At 41.5% G+C, this 22,802-nt stretch overlaps 1 protein-coding gene across 1 annotated transcript in view; it reads left to right on the forward strand.

Annotated features, from left to right (window-relative positions):
• Window positions 1-22,802, forward strand: part of COL4A4 (collagen, type IV, alpha 4) — a 150,975-nt gene that overhangs the window by 17,241 nt on the left and 110,932 nt on the right. The window contains exons 3-4 of the mRNA XM_010837105.1: window positions 759-801; window positions 9,338-9,415. Of these exons, the coding sequence (XP_010835407.1) occupies window positions 759-801; window positions 9,338-9,415 (121 nt within the window). The remainder of the gene's footprint in view (window positions 1-758; window positions 802-9,337; window positions 9,416-22,802) is intronic.

Below are 22,802 nucleotides of genomic sequence, written 5' to 3' on the forward strand. Positions count from 1 at the left end.
TTTTTTTTTTTTTTTTTCCTGCCAATGAGGCCTATTTCAGACTTCTGGCCTCTAGAAGGATAAGAAAATAAATTTTTGTTGTTTTATGTCACCAAGTTTGTGGTCATGTGCTACAGCAGCAGTAGCAAACTATTAACAGAATGAGATTGTTCAAAGTGACTACAAAAATATTGGGAGTTATGACAGGGAAATGTTAAATAGTGAAAAATATGGAAAAATTTGAAGCTGATGAACACGTATTGATGAGCAATGAAGGAAGAGAGGGTGATGGGAAGGAGGCTTTTTCCATACTGTTTCCCAAATCATCTCCTCAGCCCAGTTAGGTTTCTTCCATTCTCTCTCCTTCTGGTTGTTCCCACTTAACAGCATCCAGAATACCTTAATCTTTGCAGTAGTTCCTGGGCAAAGCTGCTTGCTTCCTGCTCTCCTCTAGTTTTTATTCTGAGAGTCATCTCCCTTCACGTATCTATCCATCCAAGTCTCACCTTCCCAGTGTCCCTATGGTACCCAGCACAGTGAGGGCCATATTAAAGGGTGTGCATACTTCTTGACTGATTAAAAAGAGGAAATATGGTGATGCTATCTGGAGAGAGGGTAACGTTTATCTGGTCACTGATGACTATCAATTGGTGATAGTAGCCTATTAGAAACTAAAAAAAAAATCTTTCTGGAGTTAATTCCTATGTCCTTTTGCTTTTTAGTTTGTTTTGCACAAAACCCAACAGTTTAAATTAATCTGCATTTTTGTTTTCTTGTAGGTCACTCGTACTTATTTTGTTTTCTGTACAATATGCATATGGGGTAAGTCCATTAATGAGCTCTGATTCCATGTTGAAAGTTTACTTTACTGAATGCATTACTTTTATTATACTGTCTTAGACCATTTTTTAAAATTGAAGTATAATTTACAATGTTGTGTTAGTTTCAGAACTAAAAGAAAAATGATTCAGTTATATATCTCTATCTATCTGCCTCTTGATTCTTCTCTATTATAGGTTATCACAAGATATTGAATACAGTTCCCTGTGGTATACAGTAAAATCTTGTTGTTTATATTAGGTTTAATGATGTGTTTATGTTAATCCCAAACTTCTAATTTATCTCCCCCACACCTTTGGTAACCATAAGTTTGCTTTCTATGTCTCTGAATCTATTTCTGTTTTGTAAATAAGTTCATTAGTATCATTTTTTTAGATTCCACATGTAGGTGAGATCATATGGTATCTTTCTCTCTCTGACTAACTTAACTTAGCTTCACTTACTTCATGGATAATCTCTATCCATGTTGCTGCAAATGGCATTATTTCATTCTTTTTTATGGCTGAGTAGTATTCCATTGCTGCTGCTGCTGCTGCTAAGTCGCGTCAGTCGTGTACGACTCTGTGTGACCCCATAGACGGCAGCCAACCAGGCTCCCCTGTCCCTGGGATTCTCCAGGCAAGAACACTGGAGTGGGTTGCCATTTCCTTCTCCATATACATATTCCATTATGTATATGTATACATATACACACACATATATACACACACATTTCCTTATATATATGTGTATATATAGATATATGTGCATATAATATCACATCTTCTTTATCCATTCATTTGTTGATGGACATTTAGGTTGATCCCATGTCTTGGCTATCATAAACAGAGCTGCTGTGAATATTTTTTTGCATTTGTCTTTTCCAATTAGAGTTTTCTTTGGATATATGCCCAGGATTGGGGTTGCAGGATTGCATAGTAACTCTATTTTCAGTTTTTTAGGGACTTCTATATTGTTCTTCATACTGCCTATACCAATTTGCATTCCCAACAGCAATACAGGAAGATTCCCATTTCTCCACACACTCTCCAGCATCTATTATTTGTAGAGTTTTTGATGATGGCCATTCTGACTGGTGTGAGGTGATACCTCATTGTAGTTTTGATTTGCATTTCTCTAATGATTAGTGATATTGAGCATCTTTTCATATGCCTGTTGGCCACTGTGTATCTTCTTTGGAGAAATGTCTATTTAGGTCTTCTACCCATTTTTTTTTTTTTTGGTTGTTAGGGTTTGTTTTTTGTTTTTGTTTTTTTTTTGTATTAAGCTGTATGAGCTCTTTGTCTATTTTGGAAATTAATCCCTTATTGGTAGCATTATTTATAAATATTTTCTCCCAGCCAGTAGGTTGTTTTTTTCAATTTGTTTATGGTTTCCTTTGATATGTAAAATATTTAAGTTTAAATAGGTCCCATTTGTTTATTTTGGTTTTTATTTCCATTACTCTAGGATATGGATCCAAGAAAATTTTGCTGCAACTCATGTCAAAGAGAGTTCTGCCTATATTTTCATCTAGGAGTTTTATACTATCCTGTCTTTTAGGTCAATAATCCGTTTTGAGTTTATTTTTGTACATGGTGTTAGGGAATGTTCTCAATTCATTCTTTTACATGTAGCTGTCCAGTTTTCCCAGTAACATTTATTGAAGAGATTCTCTTTTCTATATTGTGTATTCTTGTTGTAGATTAATTGACCGTAAGTTCATGATTGTATGTCTGAACTTTCTATCCTGTGCCTTTGATGTATATGTCTGATTTTGTGACAGTGCCATGCTGTTTTGATTATTGTCACTTTGTAGTATAACCTGAATTCAGGGAGCATGATTCCTCCAGCTCTGTTCTTCTCAAGACTGTTTTGGCTATTCAGGGTTTTATGTGTTTCCATACAAATTAAAAAAAAATTTGTTCTAGTTCTGTGAAAAAATACCATTGATAATTTGATAGGGATTGCATTGAATCTGTAGATTGCCTTGATTAGTGTGGTTCTTTTAACAGTATTGATGCTTGCAATCCAAGAACACGATATATCTTTCCATCTATTTGTGTTGTCTTTGATTTCTTTCATCAGTGTCTTATAGTTTTCAGGGTACAGGTATTTTTGCCTTTTCAGGTAGGTTTATTCCTGGGCATTTTATTCTTTTTGATATAATGGTAAGTGGGATTGTTTCCTTAATTTCTCTTTCTGATATTTTGTTGTTAATGTATAGAGATGCAAGAGATTTTTCTCTGTGTTGATTTTTATCCTATAACTTTACTAAATTCATAGTTTTTTGGTGACATCTTTAGGATTTTCTATGTATATTATCATGTCATATACAAACAGTGACAGTTTTATTTCTTCTTTTCCAATTTGGATTCTTTTTATTTCTTTTTCTTTTCTGATTGCTGTGACAGGACTTTCAAAACTGTATTAGGTGTAAGTGGCAAGCACTGGCATGCTTGTCTTGTTCCTGATCTTAGAGGAAATATTTTCATGTTTTCACCATTGAGTATGATGTTAGCTTTGGGTTTGTCATATATGACCTTTATTATCTTGAAGTATGTTCCCTTTATGCCCACTTTTTGGAGAGTTTTTTTTTTTTAACCTCATAAGTGGATGCTGAATTTTATCAAAAGGTTTTTCTACATCTATTGAGATAATCATATGGTTTTTAATCTTCAATTTGTAAATGGGGTTTATCACATTGGTTGATTTGCAGGCAGATCTTGAAAAATCTTTGCATTCCTTGGATAAATAAATCCTACTTGATCATGATATATAAGCCTTTTAACATATTGTTGGAGTTGGTTTGCTGGCATTTTGTTGAGAATTTTGCATCTATGTTCATTAGAGATATTGGCCTAAAATTTAATTTTTTGTGATATCTTCATTTGGTTTAGATATCAGGGTGATGGTGGCCTTATAGAATGAGTTCAGAAGTGTTTCCTTCTCTGTAATGTTTTGGGATAGTTTCAGAAGGATAGGTATCATCTCTTCTCTGAATGTTTGGTAGAATTTCCCTGTGAAGCCATCTGGTTGTGGACTTTTTGTTTGTTGAAATTATTTTAGTCACAGATTCAATTTCAGTACATGTAATTGATCTTTCATATTTTCTATTTCTTCCTGGTTCAGTCTTGGGAGATTGTACCTTTCTAAGAGTTTATCCATGTCTTCCAAGTTGCCCAATTTATTGGTCTCTAGTAGACTTTTACGCTCCTTTGTTGGTGTGTCAGTTGTGACTTCTTTTTCATTTTTAATTTTACTGATTTGAGCCGTCTCCTTTTTTTCTTGATGAGTCTGGCTAAAGGTTTCTCAATTTTGTTTACATTTTCAAAGAACCAGTTTTCAGTTTCATTGATCTTTTCTATTGTTTTCTTGTCTCTATTTCATTTATTTCAGTTTTGATCTTTACGTTTCTTTCCCTCAGCTACCTTTGGGTTTTGTTTGTTGTTATTTCTTTATTATACTTTTAAACAAGTCACTCTCTGGGGCTTTTTTTCCCATTTGTAAAAAGGAAGTGTTGGATTAAATGGGCTATAAGATTTCTTTTATATCCTACCATCAAGACTAGTACAAAATCGCCTAGGTATTAGACATTTCTTTGTTTTATAACAGAACTATTTTTTCAAAACTTTTTTCAGAGGGCAGAAGGAAGCAGCTGGGCCATTACAAGATTAAATCAAGAAGTATAAAATTAAATTTGAACATTTTAACTCAGGAAAAGGATAAGCCTTGAACATTCTGTTCTGCTCCTCTCTAGAGAGTCTAAGTGATTAAACCCAACTTCAGACACGTCTAGGAAATCCTATTGGAGGCAGTCTGTATTCAGGTTGATCTTGAGACAGTCAGACTGGTTTAAATCATGCTAATAAATACATCTCTGTCTATCCATCCTGTAGCTTGGACCTATCCAGTCCAGCTTCTGTGATTCAAGTTATCATAGGTCTTTTCAAAGTGAATCAAAATAGAAAGTTGCCATTCATTCTCCTTTATCTTTTAGTCAGGAGCAGAAAGCACATGTATTAAAGAATAGGATGCCCTGGGTTCCTCTGTCAGTGATTCATCTCATAACCTATTCAAGACTCAGTTTTCTCCTATGGGAAGTGGGCTTGATAAAACCTGCCCAGCTTAGTTCACAGGCATTTCAGAGCATCACCTCAAATAATGAACCGAAACACACTGAAATATATGTTTGTGGGTTATTTGTCCTCTTACCTGACTTTTTAAAGTTTCTTTTGTATTATGTTCTTTTTTTCTATTATAAAAGTCTATAGAGTGCTAAATCGTACATCCTTCACTTCTTTATGTTTCGTATGAGTGCATATAACACCTGAACAAAGGTTATTCTATCTTGGCTCTTCCTGCCAGCTTCTGGTGTGCAGAGATTCTAGAGATTTCCCCAGAGCGAGACTGTACTGTAGATGGATTTTAAAGATAGAGATATAAATTGATAAAATCTCCATGGAAAGTCAATTTGGCATCATCTATCAGGATTTTAAATGCATGTGCCTATTGACATAGCAATTTCCCTATTTGAAATTTATCATATATATTTATTCTGACATGGATGAATATATATGCACAAGAATATTAGTTTAAAGGTAGCATTCAGAAGCAAGAGGGGAGATAATTAAATGTCCATTAATAAAGACTAGCTAAATAAGTTATAATATTGAGTTGGCCAAAAAGTCCACTTGGGTTTTTCTGTAAGACGTTATAGAGAAACCCAAGCGAACTTTTTGGCCAACCCAATACTTTGGTTAATGGGTAGCCATATGCAGTAATTCGGAATGACTTTGAAGACGTAAGTGAGAAAAGCAAGGTACAAAGAAATATACCTTTTGCATAAAAGCAAAACAAGGACAAAATCACCAAAAGTGTGTGTGTGTGTGTGTGTGTGTGCATGCGCGCGTGTGTGTGTTTGGTCCTTGTATATTAATATGCTCATAAATGCCCAGACATGGAGTTGAGGTGAGCAGTTATCTTTAGGAGAAGGAACTGGGGACCAGAGTTAGAAGAGAAAATTTCTTTTTCCATTATACTGTTTTGAACTGATTGAATTATCATGTACATATGTTATTCGCTTTAAAAAAAACCATAAAAGCACAAATGCAGGATAGATCATTAATCTAGAAATTAGCAAAATGTTTTCTTGAACTTTCTATGCAACCAATATTTGTTTAAAATATCTGGGATAAAACAGATAGTGAGTTTTATTTTTTTCTCTTTGAAGAGTAATGTTGGTTTTTGAGAATGCTAGTATATTCCCAGAGAATGTGGTTTGTACTTTGAATGTTGACTTGTCTGAGATACTGTCTTTATCTCTTTTTAATGGGGTTATACAATCTGGTTCTGAGGTACAGTTTCTTCCTTTATAGACGCCTCCCTCCTTTAAAGTGATGTTTGTTGGGATATGTCTGATGTAGAAGAACTTTGTAGGGACTAAAATTGCCTCTTGCTTTTTTCTTTTATTGGTCCAAGTTGAAGTTTTATATGTGTTTCTTTATTATAATTCTACTAATCTACTTTGAAAGGATTCTTCTCTGAAATGTAATTTTGCTACAAACATCTCCATAATATTAGCGTAATAAAGTTTAAAAAATAACAAACTTGCCTTTATTATCAAACCATCTAATCAACTGACCTTCTTTTTTCTCTGGTTGTTTTGGTATTTCACCGAACACATCCCAACCTTAAATGAACCCAAATGTTCAGAATAGTTATTTTAAGTGCTTTCATGCTGTCCTGACCTGGCCCTGAGCATTTGATTTTTTTTTTTACCTTATCAGGGTTTTGAACTTAACATTTCTGCATTCATAGATAACAGTGTTACCCAAAGCTCAAGAGGTATATGTTTCTGAAACTTCAATTACATTTTTAAACTTAAATTATCTAATTCCTTAGCTCTTGTCAAGATTCAAATTTTTATGTATTTTTCAATGACCCATAAGAGTTATGTTTATAAAAATATATTTTTAATTAATGATTAATCAAAATATTTTATTGTTTCTGAGCATATTTTTCAAGAAAAAAGAGGTCTTAATCGTGTGATTGAAAAGAAAAATATGCCACTTAGACTCCTTGCCCTCACATCACATATACATATACACTTGTGTATGTATATGGGGCTGTATACTTTTGCACATGTATATGTAATGAAGGGGATATGTATACATTTGTGCATTTCACACATATACCTGTATACTCATGTATGTTTTACATAAGTGTGTTTGTATATTTATGTATAGTATATTTATATATACATATCTTCTATCTGAACTGTGCGTATTGCTGTGCAAAATCTTTTAAGCTTAATTAGGTCCCTAAGAGAAACACAAGTTTTGTATATTAATGCATATATGTGGAATCTAGAGAAGTGGTACAGATAAACCTAGTTCCAGGGCAGGAATAGAGATGTAGACATAGAGAAGAGACACACAGACACAGGGGAGAGGATGAATTGGAGATTGAGATTGACAAATGTGCACTGTCATATATAAAACAGATAGCTAGTGGGAACCTGCTACATAGCTCAAGGAGCTCAGCTGCGTGCTCTGTGGTGACCTGGAGGGGGTGGGAATGGGAAGAGGCAGTGGGAAAGCCACAGGAAGGGGATGTATGTATACATATAGCTGATTCATTGCAAGGACTGATGCCGAAGCTGAAGCTCCAGTACTTTGGCCACCTGATGCGAAGAACTGACTCATTGGGAAAGACTGGGAAAGATTGAGGCCAGGAGGAGAAGGGGACTACAGAGGATGAGATGGTTGGAGGGCATCACTGACTCAGTGGAGTGAGCATGAGTTTGAGCAAGCTCCGGGAGTTGAAGATGGACAGGGAATCCTGGTGTGCTGCAGTCCATGGGGTCACAAAGAGTCGGACATGACTGAGCTACTGAACTGACTGATAGCTGATTCACTTTGTCATACAGCAGAAACTAACGCAGCATCATTGTAAAGCAAATATACCCCAATTTTAAAAAAGAGAACAGTACGTATTGGTTCAGTTGTGTGATGTTTCCCCGTTATGTGTTGGTCTAAAGGCTAAAGTTTACACTCTTGTTAGTTTTAAAAGATCTATTAATTATAGAAGTGTGTGGCCCTATCTGGGGCTTCCCAGATGGCACGAGTGATAAAGAACCCACCTGCCAATGCAGGAGATGCAAGAGACACAGGTTCAGTCCCTGGGTCAGGAAGATCCCCTGGAGGAGAGCATGGCAAACCATTCCAGTATTCTTCCCATGGACAGAGGAGCCTGGTGGGCTACAGTCCATGAAAGAGTTGGACACAACTGAAGCGACTTATCAGGATGCACGTGGTCCTGTCCATACTCTTAGTTCCCAGCACCGAGAGCTGATAAACCACCTCTTCCCTCTCAACATGCAGCCCTGACCACCATGAACGAATCAATGCTCAGTGTGTTTTCACTGCAGGAATGCCATTCTGGCTGTCATTAAGGATCTCCTATGGACACCATTCCTATGACTATACTTTTGTATTTAAGTGACTGAAGACTCACCATGTACATAATGAGGGTTTGTGATTCTTCCCATAGGGGTGTGTGTGTGTGTGTGTGTAGGATGGGTTAAAGTTAAGAAAATATGTGATCATGTTGTAATTTAACTTTCTAAAGAGCGTGGTAGAAAAGCTAGCTAGAAGTGGGGAAAAGGAGCAAATTACTCAAGTTCAGAAGCTTTCGGTTTGAGAGACACGTCAGAGGAGCCGTCTTGGGGTGTCAGCAAGCCGTAGGAGGAAGATTCGTAATTCAAGCGCAAGACTGTGACAGCAGTGCTGACCCATGAGGGCGTCCCTGGGGGACGCATGCCCTAGCTGATCCTGGAGGGACAGGAAGAGAGTCTTGGAAGAAAAGTCACTCTTAAATTTAAGTTAGACACCATGGTGTATGTGTGGTTTTCCCAGCTACATAGTTAACATTCTGAAATTGTTCACAACTTGATAAACAAACTCTTACCAAGAGAGACAAATCATAGAAGTTTCTGGTTAAACATAAATGACTTCAAAGGAGGTCTTTTAAAAAAAAATCCTAGCTCATGTAAACTTTTATTCGCTCACATAATCATCAACTCTTTAAAAAAAATTTTTTAATTAATTATTTTTGAGTATAGTTACTTTGCAATGTTTTATTAGTTTCTGCTGTACAGCAAAGTGAATCAGCTATATGTATACATGTATCCCTTCTTTTTCAGATTTCCTTCCCATTTAGGTCACCACAGAGCACTGAGTAGTTTCCTGAGTTATAAAGTAGGTTCTCACTAGTTATCTATTTTATACATAGTACCAGTAGCATATATATGTCAATCCCAAACTCCAAATTCATCAACACATTGATTATCAAGCCACAGTGTAAGTTCTTTGCCTTTTTGTATATCAGTATTAGTCTTTCCAGAGACTCAGAGATAAAACTGTACTATGAACTTCTCATGAGTTAGAAAAACCAAGAGTACTTGTCTTAATGTATATATCATGTACCCAGCTAGGTGATGAATACCGGTCAACTAAATCAATGCTTCACTTTCTAGGGTGGAAAGAAGTTTATTGGTCTCTGTGGAGGAAGAGATTGCTCTCTTTGCCAGTGCTTTCCTGAAAAGGGATCTCGGGTGAGTCATGTGAAATTTAGCATGGGTGGTGGGAGGGGAAAATGGGAAATTACTAATCAAAGGGCGTAAAGCTTCTATTATGCAAGATGAATAAGCTCTAGAGATCTTCCACCCAGCATTTTATCCACTGTCATCAATATGTTATTGTTGAATCACTTTGTACAGAAAGGGTCCTGGTGTACACAGCCCACTCTGGGTCGCCATATTGATATTCATGTTTTAAAAGCACTAGTTGCGAAGTATTAATACTGCAGTGAGTTAAGAAAAAACCCACTTAACTTTGTTTAAAGAAGTGTTTCTAGACATTTGACTGCATGACTCTTGGACGTCTTTATAACCTTGTGGAATAGTGTTCCGTAATCAAAGTGATAGTTGCAATTATCACATACTCCTTATGTGCCAGGCACTGGTCTGACGTGCTCAAAATGCTTTAGCTCACTGATCCCTCACAATAACTCTCTTCCCATCTTATGGTGCCATCTTTGCAGAGCCAAAGACATCAGCACAGAACAACTGAGCACCCTGCTCAAGTCCACAGTGCTTTTGACGACCACACTCAATTCTCTGTCCTGAGATTCACAGTAATAACCCTCTTGGTTACAGTATATGGGGTCTCTCGAACATTTATTTATAAACCTCTCTCACATATCCTGACAGCAGCAGTTGGCAGGCACTAATTCACCTGTGCTGGGACTATTAGATCAAACTATCCCATTGGTTTAAAACACTCCCACAGTATTACAAGAAAAGAATATTTCAGAAGTTTTAGACAATTTTGAGTCAGATCAGTGATTTTTGAAATGTGTCCAGATGGATCCAATAAGGCTGTGTGTGATGCTCAAAAAACACAATTCCATAAAGATCAGTCCACCAGGATCCAAAATATTATCTTTCTGAGAGAAAGGACTGTATATTTCCCCCACAGTATTCCTTTATCTTCACACAGTAGTCATACAATATGTGTGTGGTTCCTTTGTCAAGTCCTTTGCTGTAACCAGCTTCCTTGTTGAGCTTAAGTTATGGAAAATCCCTTTCTGCTTGAACTGGTTTGTTTCTTCTCCAATACATCACAACTTTTGGTGATCAGAATCTATCTTGAGCTTTTTCCCCAGCCACTTTTATGATTTATTTATTTTTTAAAGTCTTCATTGAATTTATTGTAGTATTGCTTCTGTTTAATGTTTTTATGGCTGTGAGGCGCATGGGATCCTAGCTCCCCCATCCAGGGATTGAACCCGTACCCCCTGCATTGTAGGGTGAAGTCTTAAGCACAGGACCACTAGGGAAGTCCCCACAATAAAATTTGAAAACCACATTTGCCGGAAAGCAAAGTTAGGACCCTAAAAATGAGCACTCTAAGAAATGCTTTAGCTTTTTTCATGTCAGTGGACCCAATAGTCAGAAAAAAAGCCTCATGTTTTTATGAGGTTGTCCATGTAAACGTGCCAAGATTGCAAGCCAAGATTTTAAGACTCTTGGAGCTTGAGGTCCAAGAGAAGTGGAGGGATCAGCTCCATGGCAAGAATGGGATGGGAACACCACAGAACAAAGGTGAGACCAGGTAGGTGTGGTCCTGACTTAATGATGTTTGGAAACATTTTCTTTTTTTACTGACACACCTGCATGGACGAGTGGTGGTCCTCCTGGCTCCAGTGGTTCATAGGCCATGATCGCTTGATATCTACAATGCAGAGGACAGTCCCCATCAAAGAAGGATCCATCCTCAAATGCCGGTAGCGCCGAGGTTGAGAAATCCTGCTCTCAGTCCACAGAAGTTCTGAGGCTAGAAGGATTATTATGTCCATTGGTCAATACGGGGAACCCTGGATTTCCAAGAGTTTTAAATAACTTGGTTAAATGTGGAAGGGGTGGGTGTCCCTGGTGGCTCAAACAGTAAAGGGTCTGCCTGCAATACAAGAGACCTGTGTTCGATCCCTGGGTCAGAAAAATCCCTTGGAGAAGGAAATGGTAACCCACTCCTGTACTCTTGCCTGGAGAATCCCGTGGACAGAGGAGCCTGGCGGGCTGCAGGGACCTCCATGGGGTCACAGAGAGTCAGACACGACTGAGCAACTAACACTTTTACTTTCACGCGGAAGGAGCAGGGACTACTTCCAGATGTCTGGTCTCAGTCCCAGCATCTGCCCCATGGTCCAGGAGAAGAGAATGGCACGTGGGTTCAAACACCAGTTCTCATCCTAATATTCGGGAGCCCCCATGGCTGCTTGAATCTGCCCAAGCCTGGGTTCCCTTATATTTGCTCCCTTGGTGCTTTGTCTTCCGTGTCCTTGGGCTGTGGAGCCATCACAGGCGTTTGCGTCTAGAGGGGATGGGTTGTCTCTGATCACCAGACCTTCAGCGAGGTGGGTCAGGAGGGCTCACGGGGGTGGGCCTCTGTCTTCGTGCACTGCTGTCTTTGTCCCAGTTTCTGGGTGGTCGAGAAGAGCTGTGTGTGGAACACCGGTTAACCTCTGCCCTTCCTGGCACAGATGGATCCCTGATGATGGCTGTGAGGCGCTGGCGACGTTCTCTAGCTAGGAATTTGGGAGTGTGGCTTGTGCGTAACCGGGAAGAGGTTTGGGAGGCGGCCAGCCACTCTCTCCAGTCACCGCAGTGACAGCTCAAGGTGGGCGATAGAAACAGGAATAAGCTGAATTACGAGGGTTGAAGCGCTTTCCAACGTGGCACAGCCCCCGAGTGGAACAGCAGGGCCTTCCTAAGAGGGAAGTGATGCCTCTTCTGGTTGAATGGCTGACTGAGTGGTTTGTCCAGCCCCAAATCAAAGCTGCTGTGTCTATAGTAAGGGTTGGGGAGCCAGGCTGGGTGAGAGTTTCAGTGTAGACAGAAGCTGGGGTTTGAGGTGGAGTTGGGATGCATCTCCCTTCTCCAGTAGACCACATTTTGTCAGTCCTTCCTAAAGGAGATCAGTCCTGGGTGTTCGTTGGAAGGACTGATATTGAAGCTGAAACTCCAATACTTTGGCCACCTGATGTGAAGAACTGACTCATTGGAAAAGACCCTGATGCTGGGAAAGAGTGAGGGCACGAGGAGAAGGGGACAACAGAGGATGAGATGGTTGGATGGCATCAGCGACTCAATGAAAATGAGTTTGAGTAAACTCCATGAGTTGGTGATGCACAGGGAGGCCTGGTGTGCTGCGGTCCATGGGGTCTGGAAGAGTCAGACACAACTGAGCCATTGGATTGAACTGAACTTGGAGGAATCTAAGGGCAGGAACTGAGAGGGCTCCTTCAGTCTCACCCCTGCATTGCTGGAGGCTCACAGTCCAGCTCCCACATGTGTTCTCATCAGTAATCACCATCACCTCCCCTTGGACCATCTCCCACTGCATCAGCTGGGTCGCTCACTGTCCCTCAAACACAATCTAAATATTCCCACTCCTCTACCTTATTTTTTTTTAATGATTATAGTGGTTTTTATTGTAATATTCATATACAATTATTATGGACCGTTTAGATAATACTGAAAAACTTTTTGTTTGTTGTTGTTCAATCACTCACTCGTGTCCAACTCTTTGTGACCCTGTGGACTGCAGCACGCCAGGCTTCCCTGTCCATCACCAACTCCCAGAGCTTGCTCAAACTCATGTCCATCGAGTTAGTGGTGCCATCCAGCCATCTCATCCTCTGTCGCCCCCTTCTCCTCCTGCCTTCAATCTTTCCCAGCATCAGGGTCTTTTCCAATGAGTCGGCTCTAGAAGCAGCATAATAAAGCATCCAGGGATTCACAACCTGAAAGCAATCACTCAATATTTATTGATTTTATGACACATGCCCTCTCCCTTTTTCTGGGATGCCTCCCCATTTCCGCACACTCTCCATCTTTTCCGCCCTCCCCAGAGGAACTCAGGAGAGACTCCACCCCTCACAGTGTCTCCTGCCTGGCCCCAGACAGTGCGGATGGCCCCCTAAGGGCAACTTGGTTCCCTATGGGATGCTTTTTGCGCTCTGACCTATAGCTCTGGGTTCAACTGTGGATGTGTCTGACCTTCTTGATTAGATTGTAAGCATGTTCTCCTTAGAAGTGGTTGTAAAGGACACATGCAAAATGTTTATGCTGGTTCCTGGCTCATAGTGGATGCTCTAGAAAAATAAGCTGCCTACATTAGTTTCTCCTCTTTGAGAGCTGAGAGTCATTTTTGGAGGTATTTCTTTGAGATGATCACAGTAGATGGCACCTAATAGATAGTTAACACACTTAAATCAGTAGCTTAAAATTCAGATTTGAGCCTGGACAGGATTTGGGAGTCTGAGTGGGTAGCCAGGGCACAAGCAGCGTGTATGTGGGAAGACCTGCCACGTCCAAGGGAAATGGGAATAGAATTAGCAGGAAGTCTCTCCTCCTAGTCTTTTTACATGCAACATGTAAACCTGTTAGTAAGTGAGCATCTCACCGAGTTTAGAGTTTTTTGTGAATATCAGGGAGAACCAGAAATAAGCACTTTGAGCCACAGAAGGGAACATGGCCATTGCTGTATTTAGATCTTTTGAAGGTTTAGTAGCATCCTGGAAAGACCTCGAGTCTGAGGGTAGGACACTGGGAATTACCCCTTTGGTTTTGGGGGAAGTTCAGAGCCCTCACCTGGGAAATAAGAGTTTGTACTAAAGGACTGGTCCTGTCCTTCTAACAGCCTATGGTTCTGATGTGGACATGAATTTTCACATATGACAGTAATTTAATTGGCTTCTAAAATATTTTGTGACTCTGTGTAACATTTCCCCAAACCCCATAGTCCCTCTTTATGGATATTAATGACATACCATTGGGCATGATATCAAATTATTATTTATCAGTTTTAACAGGAAGATCTTCTGGAGGAGGAAATGAATGGCAACCTACTCCAGTATTCTTGCCTGGAGAATCCCCCAGAGAGAGGAGCCTGGCGGGCTGCAGTCCATGGGGTCATAAAGAGTCGGACACGACTGAGCTCAGCATAGTAGTTTCAAAGGAGAAATTGCTGTGTTTTTGATGGATGTCTTCTTGTAGGGAAAATTACATACATGTCATCACAGACCAGGATGGAATCTTTTATAAGGTTGCTTTAATAACTCACTTGATAATAGACACCTCCTATATTTTATTCCAGAAAAAATAATTGTTTTCCATTCAAGGGAGTCTTGTAACTGTTAAGTCAATAGAACTTTGTAGTTTGGTAGTTTTATACATAAGAAGGTCAAATGGCTTAAAACTCATGATCTGACTTAGTTTATTTTTGGTTTGGAAACCAAAATCACCCATTAGCAAACCAGTCTTTCTTTTGGGAATTTTAAATCACCAAAATACATACAGGTATTTTTTTCCTGCAGTCTCATTCACTTGTCCCTTCCACTCCTAAGAGCTTGCAGTCTCTTAAAATTTCCTTGGGAAATTTTAACTATTGTTAACATTTTTCGTTATCATTAAATGATTTGCACACAAAGTTCTAGAATTCAACCTCTTTATCACTCACACAACTGTGTTCTAGTACTCTCTATAACTGTAGCCCGATAAATGGTTCAGAGCAATTATTTTCATGTTCTCAAAGCTTGCGTAAGTCGATTATGTTACATTTTGATAGAAGCAAATTCCAGTGACAACAGAGAAGTTGGCGAATTTAGTCTGTCACTACCCTTCGTGATTTGGTTCTGATGTCTTCTTTTTCTTGCTGCATCTTTCTTCTCCGAGGACCGACTCCCTAGCTCATTGTGTCTCTGCCGGAGAACCGTCTGATACATGAAGTCTCATCCGAGCTCACACATGCAGGTGCCTTGAGGTGACAGCCGGTGACCTGAGTGAGGGGTCCCAGGAAGGGACCTCAGCCTTGGGGACTCTGTGGGGCTGAGTGGTCCTTTTGTCATGTAAAGGCATCAGCATTAAAAAAAGCAAACATAGTGCCTAATAATTAAACAGATTTCCTGGTAGAATTCAACCTGCCACCTGCCAGCTTGTAACTGGTTTAGCTGGTTAAAGTAGTTCCCCTTGTCATAAATATTAACCTTAAATTTTGAAGAATGGAAAACATACAGAAGTTAAAAGACTGAATCCTATATGTCAGTGCACAAGAATATTTCTGAACAGGGCATGGGAGACCTGAGGGTAGAGGGGAGATATCATTTTATATCATTCAGCTTATTCATAATATCATTAATAGCCAATATCTATATAGAGGAAAATTCTGAAAGAGATGGGAATACCAGACCACCTGACCTGCCTCTTGAGAAATTTGTATGCAGATCAGGAAGCGACAGTTAGAACTGGACATGGAACAACAGACTGGTTCCAAATAGGAAAAGGAGTTTGTCAAGGCTGTATATTGTCACTCTGCTTATTTAACTTCTATGCAGAGTACATCATGAGAAACGCTGGACTGGAAGAAACACAAACTGGAATCAAGATTGCCGGGAGAAATATCAATAACCTCAGATATGCAGATGACACCACCCTTATGGCAGAAAGTGAAGAGGAACTCAAAAGCCTCTTGATGAAAGTGAAAGTGGAGACTGAAAAAGTTGGCTTAAAGCTCAACATTCAGAAAACGAAGATCATGGCATCTGCTCCCATCACTTCATGGGAAATAGATGGGGAAACAGTGGAAACAGTGTCAGACTTTATTTTTCTGGGCTCCAAAATCACTACAGATGGTGACTGCGGCCATGAAATTAAAAGATGCTTACTCCTTGGAAGGAAAGTTATGACCAACCTAGATAGCATATTCAAAAGCAGAGACATTACTTTGCCAACAAAGATCCGTCTAGTCAAGGCTATGGTTTTTCCTGTGGTCATGTATGGATGTGAAAGTTGGACTGTGAAGAAGGCTGAGCACCGAAGAATTGATGCTTTTGAACTGTGGTGTTGGAGAAGACTCTTGAGCGTCCCTTGGACTGCCAGGAGATCAACCAGTCCATTCTGAAGGAGATCAGCCCTGGGATTTCTTTGGAGGGAATGATGCTAAAGCTGAAACTCCAGTACTTTGGCCACCTCATGCGAAGAGTTGACTCATTGGAAAAGACTCTGATGCTGGGAGGGATTGGGGGCAGGAGGAGAAGGGGACGACAGAGTATGAGATGGCTGGATGGCATCACTGACTCGATGGACGTGAGTCTGAGTAACTCCGGGAGTTGGTGATGGACAGGGAGGCCTGGCGTGCTGCGATTCATGGGGTCACAAAGAGTCGGACATGACTGAGCGACTGATCTGATCTGACATAGAGGAATGGGGCTTCCCAGGTTATTCCAAAGAACCCAAATGGCAATGCAGGAGATATAAGAGATGTGGGTTTGATCCCTGGGCTGGGAAGATCCCCTGGAGGCGGGTTTGACAACCTACTCTAGTATTCTTGCCTGGAGAATCCCATGGACAGAGTAGTCTGGCAGTCTAAAGTCCATAGAGTTGCAAAGAGTCAGACAGGAAGTGACTTAGCACTCGTGTATATAGAGGAATTGGAGAAGGACATGGCATCCCTTTCCTGTGTTCTTGCCTGGAGAATCCCATGGAGAGAGTATCCTGGTGGGCTACAGTCCACAGGGTTGCAAAGAGTCAGACACGACTTAGCAACTAAACAATCCAGAGGAATAACTCCAGCTAATTAGCATGGCTTTCAGTATGCTCACGATCTCGCTCTTTAAACCCAACGTTTGTGCTTGAAAAAGGAAAGCAAGCCTATATTTTCCCTCTACTTTTATTAAATAATTTGCCTCTATTATTTACCAAACGGGATAACTGCATGAAACCTCATCAAGAAACCCCAGTGACAGGTTGGGTCTGAAGGTAGATTTTGGTAGGTCTGCCCCAGTCAGTCACCTCATTAAATGGGCGGTGTTTTATAGCCGTGCCCTTGGTCTCCTGGGTGGAGTTCAATCCTGTGTGTGTGTGTGTGTGTGTGTGTGTGTGTGTGTTTGCGCACATGCTCAGCTCAGTCCCATAGCAACGATGATTGCTGAGCTCTGTGACCCAGCGTGAACCGTGGCCAGGCGGGCGCAGAGCTCAGCAAATGTGGGACTAGGCTGAACTTGAGAGGATCAAGGTCATTACCAAAGTGGAGTCGGCCTTGGTGGTGGTGGTAAGAAATAAGGTGCGTTTCCACGCAGGGCATCTTCCACACAAGAACACGGGAGCAGAGTTTGTGACTACAAGAACAGCTGTTTTGCACCAAGGTAGCATGTGACTAAATTAGTTAAAGTGAATTACAGAGTTTTTAAGAGAGAAAATTGTATTTCTCCTTTCACATGCCACTTTCTATAAGTTACTAAGAAGTCCACAGGGAAACAGCTGTGTTTTCAAGTGCTGGTTTTTTTTTTCCCCAATCCTCTGTCACACATGTGTGAATTTGCAAATCACTCAGTTATTAGCCATTCATTCCTTCTATGCCATAAAGAAGGCTGAACACTGAAGAATTGATGCTTTAGAATTGTGGTACTGGAGAAGATCCTTGAGAGCACCTTGGACAGCAAGGAGATCAAACCAGTCAATCCTAAACGAAATCAACACTGAATATTCACCAGAAGGACTGATGCTGAAGCTGAAGCTCCAATCCTTTGGCGTTTGAATCCTGATTCAAAGAGTTGACTGACTGGAAAAGACCCTTATCCTGGGAAAGATTGAAGGCAGGAGGAGAAGGGGGCAACAGAGGATGAGATGATTGGATGGAATCACTGACTCAATGGACATGAGTTTGAGCAAATCGGGGAAGGACAGGGAGGCCTGGCGTGCTGCAGTCCATGGAGTTTCAAAGAGTCAGACACGACAGAGTGACTGAACAACAGCAACAATGATTTCTTCCATTCATTCAGCAAACAGCCATTGAGCATTACCACGTGCCAGGCATCTGAGGAGGCTGTGAGGCCTTGGGGGTAAAGAGGTGGGTCCCTGTGGCCCGGAGCTGGGAGTCCATCTAGCAAGACAGACTCACCTTCCAGCCATTCCTCCTGGGTGCCTGATGAGTGCCAGATGTGGGGTGGTCTGGGTGTTTCAGACGCATCAGGGAAAAGAATAGACAAAGAGCCTTTCTTCCGCCCCGGGTGGATAATCTAGTGCCCTAACTTGGTTTTGCACAGAAGCCTATGTGTGCATGGTGCACGGTGCCAGGATATCTTGGACCTGGTGGAAACAGAGGTCACCCAGCGATGGCCTAGGGGAAGCATGGTGTGTTCTCCCCATAGGCAAGATGGAGACCCATTCTCTGCCTCTTCCAGCCCCGGCCTGTGGCTACATCACTTCAGTCTCTGCCTCCATCATCACATCACCTTCTCCCCTGTGTGTCTGGACCAAATCTTCGTCCATGTCCCTCTTATAAGAATACATGTAGTGGCCTCTAGGACCCACCTGGATAACACAGAACAAAAATAATCCTCTCAAAATCCATAGGTTTATTACATCTTTTGCCACCCAAGGCAATATCCACAGGTTCCAGGCTTAGGGCATAAACGTATCTTTTTGTGGCCACACTTCAAACCACTGTAAGTGTTTGGGCAGAGACAACAGCCCCTACTTAGGCCCTGAAGTGAGAAGGAGATGGGCAGGTGTGTTGGATGGGCCACGAGGTGGCCAGCAAGGTTTGACCATGTAGGTGAGGGAGTGAGTGGTAAAGGATGCAGTTGAGAAACCAGATACGGGTTATCCTGAAGGATAGGAAAGGCTTTGAAAGATGTTCGGAGGAGTAGACACAGGTTGGATTTATAAGAACATGCTGGCTGCTCTTCAGAGAATATAGTGAAGGTGATGAGGGGTGAGGAGAATTTTAGGGAAAATCTGTCAGGAGGCTACTGTAGTCGCCCTGGTGGGAGGTCATGGTGGCTCAGCAAAGGGGCGAGCGTGGAGGGGAAGAGCGTGGGTGTTGAGAATATTCGGGAGGCAGATGGGTAGGAAGGAGGAGACTCCAGGTGGGGCGGGGAGCCCACGGGACGCCCTGGGGTGATATGAACAGCTGTGTGAATAGAGGCGGGTGGCCGAGGAGCACATAAGGGAATGATCATGGGTCCACTTTGCATACTGATATGTGGCCAGGGCCCAGAAGAGAGTCTGGGCTAGGGAGGGAAACAGAGGATACTCAGAGCTGGAGGTGCCTGACTCCAAGAAGATGGGCAAGTCTGCCCAAGAGAAAGTGGCAAGTGGTCAGGGCAGCCCAGCGGAGCTGCAGAAGGAGGAAGGGGGGCCAGCACTGGAGACTCAGGAGGGGGAGAAGGATGGGAATGGCCAGGGGCAGGGACCCCAGGAGAGCAGAGGAGGGAAAGAGAGACACCTGGATTCTAGCTCCTCAAGTGGCGTTCCAGGAGCTCTCGGCGCTGCCTGTTGCATTCCCATAGCAACTGGAAAGCCAGATATGGGTTATCCCGAAGAATAGGAAAGGCTTTGAAAGATGTTTGGAGGAGTAGACACAGGTTGGATTTATGTTATAAAAACATGCTGGCTGCTCTTCAGAGAATATAGTGAAGGTGATGAGGGGCAGGGAGAATTATTAGGGAAAACCTGTCAGGAAGCTACTGTCACCCTGGTGGGAGGTCTGGGCTGGAGACCATTGTACCTGGAGGGGTACGAGGGTGGGCAGATGTTACACCATTTCTGAAGATGGGAAAACCAGTGTTCCATGATCAAGGGGTGACCTTATTATTTTTTTTTAATTGAACTATAGTTGATTTACAGTGTTAAGGTGTATAGCAAAGTAATTCAGTTACACACACACACACACATTCTTTTTCAGATTCTTTTCCAAACAGGCTATTGAAGATAGTTTCCCATGCTGTATAGTAGGTGGGTGACCTTATTTATCATTCAGTAGTAAAGCCATGTCTTCTACTTCTCAGTACAGCATTTTTCCCCATTGCATCAAGCTTCTTCTTAAATAAATAACTTTTTTCTTTTATTTTTGATCTATATTATATGAGGTGAGGAATGTTCACTAACCTTATTGTGATTTCATGATGTATGTGAGTTGAATCATTATGCTGTACATCTTTTTTATTTTATTTTTTTTAAAATTTGGCTCTGCCACTCTGCATGCAGGATCTTAATTCCCTGACCAGGAATGGAACTGAGATCCTGGGAATTCCCTTTCTTCCAGTTTTAATGATACACTTGATACAGCACTGTGTTAAGTTTAAGATGTATCCCATAGGGAATTAACCTGTCTGTCCGCTGGTTAGGGCTTTGCACTTTCACTGCCATGGGCCCAAGGGAACTAAAATCCCACAAACTTTGAGGTGTGGCCCTCCAAAAAAAACTGGAAAAAAATGATACAAAAATACAGCCTATTTATCAAATTAAAAGACATTAATAAATGAATTTTACATGATTTGGAAGAACACATTATTGTCCTGCTTATATTAATGAAAAAAAATAATATTCATTTTACCTCCATTAAGATTTTTTTTAAAACACAGCTGAAAATCCTGAGTCAGTGATGTTACAGACTTAACTGACCAATTTGTTCCTTCATTGAGTGAGGTGAACTTAAGGCACAAGAAAACACTTTGCCGTTGCAGTCTGGTCTCCTTGGACTGTCCACTCTTTGAGTAACACCTTTTATGTTATTTATTTTATGATCCTCCTATATCTCCAGCAGTTGTTTCTGCAATAGAGGAGGACTTTGGAGGCACCCGTAAAGGGTTCAGGCTGCACATTAAGGCCTAGTTGAGCTTTAAGTGCAATCTAATCACACTAGGGCCACAGCCTTGTCTAACTCAATGAAACTAAGCCATGCCCTGTGGGGCCACCCAAGACGGGCGGGTCATGGTGGAGAGGTCTGGCAGACTGTGGTCCACTGGAGAAGGGAATGGCAAACCACTTCAGTATTCTTGCCTTGAGATGAGATGGCTGGATGGCATCACCGACTCGATGGACCTGAGTCTGAGTGAACTCCGGGAGATGGTGATAGACAGGGAGGTGGCCTGCTGCGATTCATGTGGTCGCAAAGAGTCGGACACGACTGAGCGACTGAACTGAATTGAACTGAACTGAGCTTTAAGTGATGTTATAGTGCCACCTAGTGGCATAATTGTTGAATTACAATCAAGAATTAAAAAGACAGGGTTGGGTGCAAACACTTCTTTGTTAATTTCAATTATGAATAAGTGCTTGAGTGTATATTTAACTATACTGTGGAAGGCAGTGGCCAAAGTGGGCTGGGGGTGGTTTTATTACACAGATTCCTGGTCCCAATAATCTTACTGGACAACATCACCCCAAGTAGATATTAAAGTAACATGCATAAAACAATAATGAGAAATAAGTGCTAAGCTTATGTGGGTATTAATTGTTTGACGGTGGATATGAGAGTTTATACAAGAGTGAAGTTGATGAGGACTGTAGTGAAAAGGGAAGCAGCGGCTTTGAAGTCGGGTGTGGCTCTGCTTCTCCAGGTGGTGGCCAAGTGGCCTTCATCTCTCTGAGCCTAGGCTTTGCCATTTGGGACAAGTAGACAGTGGATGTCTTTGTGCTCTAAGGATGTGAGGATTCCATGCGAGGAAGGCACAGTACTTTTCCAGGGACCAGAATGGAGTGAGTGCTCAGTGAAGGGTGTCCTAGCATCGTCATTGTTGTTGTCATCATAATTTGGGTTGGGGGAAGGTTGAATCTGAGCTACAAATGGGCCAAGGCTGCTATTCCTTCAGGCAAAGAGAATACACAAATGTGACTGGAGGACAGGGTGTGGGTGCAGACGCTTAGGGACCACGGTTTGCTGGGGTGGAGGAGGATGGGCTGTGCTCACTGCAGTGTTGATGGAAGCATGGACACAGCAAAGGGAAGACTAAGGGTTAGTTGACATTGGTATGTGCAAGTGAGGCGGAGACTGGACTTAGGGAAGCGGGGGAGGCTGGTGCGTGGGTCGCCCATGTGGATGACCAGACCGTGACCCAGGGCCTCCACAGTGGGGTGACAGAGGGACAGACATCTGAGAATTAATTCAGAGAAAGAAGCGATAGACTTGGTCTTGGGAGAAGGAGGGATAGAAGGTCGGCAAAGCTGACAGCTGGGTGGTGAGCTTAGCTGGTGGAAGAAACCCAAGCTGCCGTCTGCTGAGTCAGGGAGGAAACAGGCAGGAAAACCAGTCTGGGCGTGGTGACCTCAGCTTCTGACATGATGAGTGTGAATGTACAGGGAAGAAGGTTCAAGGAAGTTTCTAGAGAACGGTCAGAGATACAGGATGGGACTAGGACATTAGATTTGAGAACAAAAATAGAGGTCTTTAACTAATTTGATGAACACTGTTGTATGTGGACTTTCCTTATTTATACAGGGATAATAATCCACAGTCCTCAGGGCTGCTGGTTGGATTAAGTGAAGTAATATATGGACACCGCAGGTGTATAACCCAGCTTAATAAATAAATACCTTTCCCTTCCTGCGACACTTTTGACAGTCAATGTCATGGTCTTATTGGCCAAGAGTGATT

This window comes from Bison bison, unplaced genomic scaffold (genome assembly GCF_000754665.1).
Source record: "Bison bison bison isolate TAMUID 2011002044 unplaced genomic scaffold, Bison_UMD1.0 scf7180017864068, whole genome shotgun sequence".
In the NCBI taxonomy this organism is placed as follows: Eukaryota; Metazoa; Chordata; class Mammalia; order Artiodactyla; family Bovidae; genus Bison; species Bison bison.